This window comes from Nerophis ophidion, linkage group LG21, assembly GCF_033978795.1.
Source record: "Nerophis ophidion isolate RoL-2023_Sa linkage group LG21, RoL_Noph_v1.0, whole genome shotgun sequence".
Lineage (NCBI taxonomy): Eukaryota > Metazoa > Chordata > Actinopteri > Syngnathiformes > Syngnathidae > Nerophis > Nerophis ophidion.
Window position 1 is genome coordinate 9,478,675 of NC_084631.1, and position 10,000 is coordinate 9,488,674.

General features: G+C 33.7%; 1 protein-coding gene across 2 annotated transcripts in view; it reads right to left on the reverse strand.

Annotated features, from left to right (window-relative positions):
• The window catches only part of LOC133539715 (CD82 antigen-like), a 20,900-nt gene that overhangs the window by 10,644 nt on the left and 256 nt on the right, over positions 1-10,000 (reverse strand). Inside the window, exons 1-4 of one of the 2 annotated variants that reach the window (XM_061881831.1) lie at positions 8,128-10,000; positions 7,976-8,057; positions 1,075-1,187; positions 932-1,006 (exon numbers count right to left, since the gene is read on the reverse strand). The exon at positions 8,128-10,000 is cut by the window's right edge and continues 256 nt beyond it. In XM_061881831.1, the coding sequence (XP_061737815.1) occupies positions 932-1,006; positions 1,075-1,187; positions 7,976-8,057; positions 8,128-8,193 (336 nt within the window). In that variant the 5' untranslated portion in view covers positions 8,194-10,000. Of the gene's footprint in view, positions 1-112; positions 885-931; positions 1,007-1,074; positions 1,188-7,975; positions 8,058-8,127 lie in introns of those variants that run through there. The other variant, XM_061881832.1, reaches the window with a different exon arrangement.

A 10,000-nucleotide genomic window follows, 5' to 3' on the forward strand; every position in this document is an offset into this window, starting at 1 on the left:
TTGGGGGCCGCTTGGGGCTAAATGTTTTGGACTGGTGGCCGAAACCCGACCGCATGTAAAGTAAACATATGTGTGTCTGTATACATATTATATTAATATAATGGATATTTACCGTATTTTCCGGAGTATAAGTCGCTCCAGAGTATAAGTCGCACCTGCCGAAAATGCATAATAAAGAAGGGAAAAAACATATAAGTCGCACTGGAGTATAAGTCGCATTTTTGGGGGAAATGTATTTAATAAAACGCAACACCAAGAATAGACATTTGAAAGGCAATTTAAAATATATAAAGAATAATGAACAACAGGCTGAATAAGTGTAGGTTATTTGAAGCATAAATAATCAACTGAGACCTGTGCCTGGTATGTTAACGTAACATATTATGGTAAGAGTCATTTAAATAACTATAACATATAGAACATGCTATACGTTTACCAAACAATCTGTCACTCCTAATCGATAAATCCCATGGTATCTTATACGTCTGGTCTCTTACGTGAATGAGCTAAATAATATCATTTGATATTTTACGGTAATGTGTTAATAATTTCACACATAAATCGCTCTTGAGTGCAAGTCACACCCCCGGCCAAACTATGAAAAAAACTGCGACTTATAGTCCGAAAAATACGGTAATTGATCATTACTATAACTGGTTATTAAGAGGTGAAAGTTGGACTCCTACCTTGTTTACTTCCACCTTCTTAAAGATTTGTAATCAGAAATATCAAGCAGCTAAAATGCGCCAAACATGGATAAGTGTGGAGAGTGTTTTGCTCTTTTCCCATCATGCCTTGCAATTGATTTAAATGGGCGTATTTTCCATTTTGTATATGGATGGGTTTTTTTTTTTTAGATCTACAAAGCTCAGTGAGCAGGTTGTGTTGTGTGTTGACTTTTCCTGTTTGGCGGTGTGCGTGGAAAGCTCACCGAGTGCTTGTAGAGGAGGAGCAGCAGCAGGAGCAGCAGCTGACCCAGGAGCAGCAGCAGCAGGATGCACACGTACTGGCACAGAGCGCAGCAGGTCATGTGATGCGTGCGGCCGGCGGGTCACATGACCAATGTTTACTCACAGCCAGAAGGAGAGGTCTCTTTTCCCAGCGCGCTCCCAAACACCCCATCATGCTGGACGCCATCGCCAGGCCGCCGATCAGCAGCAGCCCCGCCCCCACCATCTGCAGCCCCACTGGACACACACACACACACACACACACACACACACACACTCTTGTATTTGTTACCTTTATGAGACCTCCGAAAAATGCCTACACACCCTAGATATGTAAAGATGTGTATTTCCAACATTAATAATATATACGTACGATGCAAATATGAAAAAGGTTGTTGTGAAAAATGAGTTGGAATTTCACAAGAAAAATGTCAAAATGTCACAAGAAAAACATAGAATTTTGGCAGTACTATAATAAATGTCATTTTCCTCAACGCAAGTCAAAATTTTACAAGAAAAACTGAACATTTGTGCAATAATATGATAAAAGATTGAATTTTACTTAATAACAGTCACAATTTTAAAAACCCCATTTCCATATGAGTTGGGAAATTGTGTTAGATGTAAATATAAACAGAATAAAATGATTTGCAAATCCTTTTCAACACATATTCAGTTGAATATGCTACAAAGACAACATATTTGATGTTAAAACAGATAAACATTATTTTTTTGCAAATAATCGTTAACTTTAGAATTTGATGGCAGCAACACGTGACAAAGAAGTTGGGAAAGGTGGCAATGAATACTGATAAAGTTGAGAAATGCTCATCAAACACTTATTTGGAACACCCCACATGTGTGTAGGTTAATTGAGAACAGGTGGGTGCCATGATTGGGTATAAAAGCAGCTTCCATGAAATGCTAAGTAATTCACAAACAAGGATGGGGCGAGGGTCACCACTTTGTAAGCAAATTGTCGAACAGTTTTAGAACAACATTTCTCAACGAGCTATTGCAAGGAATTTAGGGATTTTACCATTGACGGTCTGTAAAATCATCAAAAGGTTCAGAGAATCTGGAGAAATCACTGCATGTAAGCGATGATATTACGGACCCTCAGGCGGTACTGCATCAAAAACCGACATCAGCGTGTAAAGGATATCACCACATTGGCTCAGGAACACTTCATAAAACCACTGTCTGTAACTACAGTTGGTCGCTACATCTGTAAGTGCAAGTTAAAACTCTACTATGCAAAGCCAAAGCCATTTATCAACAACACCAAGGAACGCCGCCGGCTTCGCTGGGCCCGAGCTCATCTGAGATGAACTGATGCAACGTGGTAAAGTGTTTTGTGGTCTGACGAGTTCACATTTCAAATTATACTTGGAAACTGTAGACGTGGTGTCCTCCGGAACAAAGAGGAAAATAACCATCCGGATTGTTATAGACGCAAAGTTCAAAAGCCAGCATCTGTGAAGGTATGGGGGTGTATTAGTGCCCAAGGCATGGGTAACTTACACATCTGTGAAGGCACCATTAATGCTGAAAGGTCCATACAGGTTTTGGAGCAACATATGTTGTCATCCAAGCAACGTTATCATGGACGTCCCTGCTTATTTCAGCAAGACAATGCCAAGCCACGTGTTACAACAGCGTGGCTTCGTAGTAAAAGAGTGCGGGTACTTTCCTGGTCCGTCTGCAGTCCAGACATGTCTCCCATTGCAAATTTGTGGCGCATTATGAAGCGTAAAATACGACAACGGAGACCCCGGACTGTTAAACGACTGAAGCTCTACATAAAACAAGAATGGGAAAGAATTCCACTTTCAAAGCTTCAACAATTAGTTTCCTCAGTTCCCAAATGTTTGAGTGTTGTTAAAAGAAAAGGGGATGTAACACAGTGGTGAACATGCCCTTTCCCAACTACTTTGGCACGTGTTGCAGCCATGAAATTCTAAGCTAATTATTATTTGCAAAAAAAAATAAAGTTTATGAGTTTGAACATCAAATATGTTGTCTTTGTAGTGCATTCAATTGAATATGGCTTGAAAAGGATTTGCAAATCATTGTATTCTGTTTATATTTACATATAACACAATTTCCCAACTCATATGGAAACGGGGTATGTACAAGAAAAGGCTTTAAATTTTGGCAATTTCATGAAAAGTTGTGATTTTACTCGACAAAAGTCACAGTTTTATAAGAAAATTTAAACATTTTGTCAATATTTTAATAATAATAATCAGAATTTTATTTGGAAAAATTATGACAAAAGTCATCATTTGTTACAAAAAAAAAATCATTACTGTTTTACAAAAACAACAACAAAAATCTGCAATATTGTGATAACAGTCAGAATTTTATATGACAAATGTCACCATTTTGCGGTAAAAAGTACTAATTTTACATAAAAAGGTAATAATTTTACAAGAAAATATTGCAATATTACAGAAACAGAAAGAATATGGGAAATTGTTCCCAATTTTATAAGAAAAAAGTCAATATTGTGGAAAAAAACACTGCTTTTAGTTCATTTTTATTATTTGTTTATAATTGGTTTTGAATTATTTACTTCAAGTTATTACAGTATGTCTCTATTTACATATTTATTTATTTGTATTAATTTTGGCCAAAGGGGGCGCATTTCAATTTCTTACACACACTTGTTATTACATATGTTGACCAGAGGGGGAGCACTTTTAAAACAAGAAAAAGGTCACAATGTCACAAGAAAAATTTAGAATTTTGGCAGTATTATAATAAGTCGTCATTTTAATTAACGCAAGTCAAAATTTTACAAGAGAAACTGAACATTTGTGCAATATTACGATAAAAGATTGAATTTTACTTAACAGTCGCAATTTTACAAGAAAAGGCTTAAAATTTGGGCTATTTCATGAAAAGTTGTGATTCTACTCGACAAAAGTCACAGTTTTATAAGAAAACTTAAACATTTTGGCAATGTTATAATAACAAAAATAATCGGAATTTTACAAGGCAAAATTATGAGAAAAGTCATCATTTGTCACAAAAAAAATCACTGTTTTACAAGAACAATAACAAATATCTGCAATATTGTGATAACAGTCAGAATTTTATATGACAAATGTCACCATTTTGCGGTAAAAAGTACTAATTTTACATAAAAAGGTAATAATTTTACAAGAAAATATTGCAATATTACAGAAACATAAAGAATATGGGAAATTGTTCCCAATTTTATAAGAAAAAAGTCAATATTGTGGAAAAAAACTGCTTTTAGGTCATTTTTATTTTTGTTTATAATTGGTTTTTAATCTGCATTATTTACTTCAAGTTATTACAGTATGTCTCTATATACATTTTTATTTATTTCTATTAATTTTGGCCAAAGGGAGTGCATTTCAATTTCTTACACACACTTGTTATTACATATGTTGACCAGAGGGAGAGCACTTTTAAAACAAGAAAAAGGTCACAATATCACAAGAAAAACTTAGAATTTTGGTAGTATTATAATAAGTCGTCATTTTAATCAACGCAAGTCAAAATTTTACAAGAGAAAGTGAACATTTGTGCAATATTATGATAAAAGATTGAATTATACTTAACAGTCGCAATTTTACAAGAGAAAGCTTTAAATTTTGGCAATTTCATGAAAAGTTGGGATTCTACTCGACAAAAGTCACAGTTTTATAAGAAAACTTGAACATTTTGGCAATATTATAATAATAATAATCAGAATTTTACTAGGCAAAATTATGACAAAAGTCATCATTTGCCACAAAAAAAATCACTGTTTTACAAGAACAACAACAAAAATCTGCAATATTGTGATAACAGTAAGAATTTTATATGACAAATGTCACCATTTTGTGGTAAAAATTACTAATTTTACATAAAAAGGTAATAATTTTACCAGAAAATATTGCGATATTACAGAAAGAGAAAGAATATAAGAAATTGTTACCAATATTAAAAGAAAAAAGTTGACATTGTGGAAAAAGACTGCTTTTAGTTCACTTTTTATTTTTAATTGATTTTTAATCATCATTATTTACTTGAAGTTATTACAGTATGTCTCTGTATACATTTTTATTTATTTCTATTAATTTTGGCCAAAGGGAGTGCATTTCAATTTCTTACACACACTTGTTATTACATATGTTGACCAGAGGGGGAGCACTTTGAAAACAAGAAAAAGGTCACGTCACAAGAAAAATTTAGAATTTTGGCAGTATTACAATAAGTCGTCATTTTAATCAACATAAGTCCAAATTTTACAAGAGAAACTGAACATTTGTGAAATATTATGATAAAAGATTGAATTTTACTTAACAGTCGCAATTTTACAAGAAAAGGCTTTAAATTTTGGCAATTTCATGAAAAGTTGTGATTTTACTTGACAAAAGTCACAGTTTTATAAGAAAACTTTAAAATGTTGGCAATATTATAATAACAATAATCGGAATTTTACTTGGCAAAATTATGACAAAAGTCATCATTTGTCACAAAAAAAAATCACTGTTTTACAAGAAAAAAACAACTAAAATCTGCAATATTGTGATAACAGTCAGAATTTTATACGACAAATGTCACCATTTTGCGGTAAAAAGTACTAATTTTACATAAAAAGGTAATATTTTTACAAGAAAATATTGCAATATTACAGAAACAGAAAGAATATGGGAAATTGTTCCCAATTTTATAAGAAAAAAGTCGATATTGTGGAAAAAAAATGCTTTTAGTTCATTTTTATTTTTTTGTTTATGATTGGTGTTTATTCTGCATTATTTACTTCAAGGTATTAAAGTATGTTTTTATATACATTTTTATTTATTTCTATTAATTTTGGCCAAAGGGAGTGCATTTCAATTTCTTACACACACTTGTTATTACATATGTTGACCAGAGGGAGAGCACTTATATTATAATAATAACAATAATCGGAATTTTACTTGGCAAAATTATGATAAAAGTCATCATTTGTCACAAAAAAAATTACTGTTTTACAAGAACAACAACAAAAATCTGCAATATTGTGATAACAGTCAGAATTTTATATGACAAATGTAACCATTTTGCGGTAAAAAGTACAAATTTTACATAAAAAGGTAATACTTTTACAAGAAAATATTGCGATATTACAGAAACAGAAATAATATAAGAAATTGTTACCAATATTAAAAGAAAAAAGTCGACATTGTGGAAAAAAACTGCTTTTAGTTCATTTTTTGTTAATGATTGGTATTTAATCTGCATTATTTACTTCAAAGTATTACAGTATGTTTTTATATACATTTTTATTTATTTCTATTAATTTTGGCCAAAGGGAGTGCATTTCAATTTCTTACACACACTTGTTATTACATATGTTGACCAGAGGGGGAGCACTTTTAAAACAAGAAAAAGGTCACAATGTCACAAGAAAAATTTAGAATTTTGGCTGTATTATAATAAGTCGTCATTTTAATCAACGCAAGCCAAAATTTTACAAGAGAAACTGAACATTTGTGCAATATTATGATAAAAGATTGAATTTTACCTAACAGTCGCAATTTTACAAGAAAAGGCTTTAAATTTTGGCAATTTCATGAAAAGTTGTGATTCTACTCGACAAAAGTCACAGTTTTATAAGAAAACTTAAACATTTTGGCAATGTTATAATAATAACAATAATCAGAATTTTACTTAGCAAAATTATGAGAAAAGTCATCATTTGTCACAAAAAAAAAATCACTGTTTTACAAGAACAACAAAAATCTGCAATATTGTGATAACAGTCAGAATTTTATACGACAAATGTCACCATTTTGCGGTAAAAAGTACTAATTTTACATAGAGGTAATAATTTTACAAGGAAATATTGCGATATTACAGAAACAGAAAGAATATAAGAAATTGTTACCTATATTAAAAGTAAAAAGTCGACATTGTGGAAAAAAACACTGCTTTTAGTTCATTTTTATTTTTTGTTTAGAATTGGTTTTTAATTTGAATTATTTACTTCAAGTTATTACAGTATGTCTCTATTTACATATTTATTTATTTGTATTAAGTTTGGCCAAAGGGGGCGCATTTCAATTTCTTACACACACTTGTTATTACATATGTTGACCAGAGGGGGAGCACTTTTAAAACAGAGTTGAAAAATCCCTCCTTTTTGGGACCACCCTAATTTTGATAGATTTCACCACCAGGGGTGCATATGAGACATTCTCTATTACAGTGGTTCTCAACCTTTTTTCAGTGATGTACCCCATGTGAAATTTTTTTAAATTCAAGTACCCCCTATTCAGAGCAAAGCATTTTTGGTTGAAAAAAAAAGAGATAAAGAAGTAAAATACAGCACAATGTCATCAGTTTCTGATGTATTAAATTGTATAACAGTGCAAAATATTGCTCATTTGTAGTGATCTTTCTAGAACTATTTTGGAAAAAAGATATAAAAATAACTAAAAACTTGTTGAAAAATAAAGAAATGATTTAATTATAAATAAAGATTACTACACATAGAAGTAATCATCAACTTAAAGTGCCCTCTTTGGGGATTGTAATACAGGTCTATCTGGATTCATGAACTTAATTCTAAACATTTCTTCATAAAAAAATAAATCTTTACCATCAATATTCATGGAACATGTCCACAACAGATCTAGCTGTCAACACTGAATATTGCATTGTTGCATTTTTTTTCCACAGTTTATGAACTTACATTCATATTTTGTTAAAGTAATATTCAATAAATATATTTATAAAGGATTTTTGAATTGTTGCTATTTTTAGAATATTAAAAACAAATCTCACGTACCCCTTGTCATACCTTCAAGTACCACCAGGGGTACGCGTACCCCCATTTGAGAACCACTGGTCTGTTAAATGCAATGATTTTCCGTATTGAGACCATGATTTATGTCTTAACTTCTTCGCCCCTCCTCATATGGAACTAACTTTTCCAGGGTGGAAATACAACACACACACACACACGCACACAAACAAGTCGGGTCAGGACGTGCGCTTCGAGAGTGTCGACCACGTACCGGAAGAAGAAACGACGCCGATGAAGCTTGTGGAGTCAAACAGGATCCAAACGCCACAGGCGGCCACGCTGGTGCCCACAGCCTGCGCGGGGAGGTCAAAGGTCAGGTCAAAGGTCAGCAAGAAGGACAGGCGAGCATTTTGTCAAACTCACCAAGATGAAGAAGTTCATCACCAGGAAGATGAACTTGACCAGCTCGACTTTCACCTCAGACTTCATCGCGCTTAACTTTACCGTCAACACACAACTTTGTGTTGCTCAACCACCTGGATACTAATCACAAAACACACACGTGCACACACACACACTTCCTTATTGCCGGTGAACGTTCACCTCGTCTCCGTGGAAACGCAGCAACCTTCGGACCACATACACGTCACAATGCTTTTCACAAGCACAGCACACTGCAGGATGACTTTCAAAATAAAATACACAAGCCATTACCATGAATTGATCAACGTGGACCCCGCCTTTAACAAGTTGAAAAACTTATTGGGGTGTTACCATTTAGTGGTCAATTGTACGGAATATGTACTGTACTGTGCAATCTACTAATAAAAGTCTTAGTCAATCAATCAAAGTGCCTCTCAAATCTTTTTTGACAAGTCATGGGGGAGGGGGGTAGTCCCACTATTTGAGAAGCACTGAGCTAACTCGGGAAAAAGAGGCGTGCAAGTCTTATGTATTGAAATTCCAGACTATGAGTCGCTACTTTTTTGCCCCACGCTTTGAACCCTGCGGTTTATAAAACGGTGCGGTGAATTTGGGGATTTTTCTTTGCTGACTGCCTTATTGCAAATAGTTTAAAAAAACAAAAAGTAAGTACATTGAAATTGTGTGTTATCGTTTGTGCTATGACGCCATCTTTTGGACGAGTTCACTCAGTGCAGGTGCTGCATTGCCCTTCGGTTTGGACTCAGTCTTCAATCGTCATGCGCCGTCTTCGAGTCGTCCATAACGTTTATGGATTCTTCATTCATCACTTTTTTGTAAGTTTTACAATACAACAAACAATTCTTTCTTACTAAACCGTCCGATGTGGGATGTCTGTGGGAGTGTTTTCCTGCATATTTGTGCGTGCTGTCGTAACGTGCTGACGCTAGCGTCGTTGGCATTAGCTAATATGCTAACACGTTTACGAGTGTCTGTGTTTGTATTATCAACTTACAATGGCATTCTTTTTGCATTGTTTTAGTTTCATAAATTCACCTAAACGTCACAGTGGAGTTATTGAATCTATTTAGTTGATTGGAGAGCTAGCTTGCGCAGCTAGTGGGTCCATGACGATGACTTCTGTTTTGTTTGATCAGCCGTTTTACTGCCGTGTTACAGACACCGTTTGGAAAAAATTAAGGTATGTAAATAAACATTTACAGAATCTTACAGTGTAAATAAATCATTTCACAACATATATATCTGCAGCTTATAGTCAGGTGCGGCTAATATATGGCAAAATACTTTTTTCTTCTAAGATTTAGTGGGTGTGGTTTATAACCCGGTGCACTCTATAGTCTGCAAAATACGGAAAAAACTTTGAAAAAAGGTAACTAATGTACAGCCTGGCATTAGTGGTAGTATTATTATTATTAGTAGCTGCAGTAGTAGTCTTGTTAGTATTAATATTAGTAGTATTAATAGGAATAAATAAAGTACTATCTATCCATCTATGTAGGAGTAATAGTAATGATAGCAGCAGTTGTCTTAATAATAGTAGCAACAGTAATATTAGTACTGTAGTAGTAATAGTATATTTCCAGCATGATTATAAAGTTGCATAGGAAAAATAAGCCATCTTGTTTACGGTTGAACATGTCCAAAAAGGAGTAGGAAGAATCAAAGCTTATTTATCCCCTTCTTCAAATCACATCCATGATTAGTAAATTGTTCTGTGACAATTGGACTGACACGTTTATTCCGGACCAAAGACACGGATATATCATATATCACAGACTGAGGTGATTTTGAATGAAAATTTGGACTTTTCTGGAAAAGGATGCCAGAGCAGACATTTCACAGAAAAGGCACT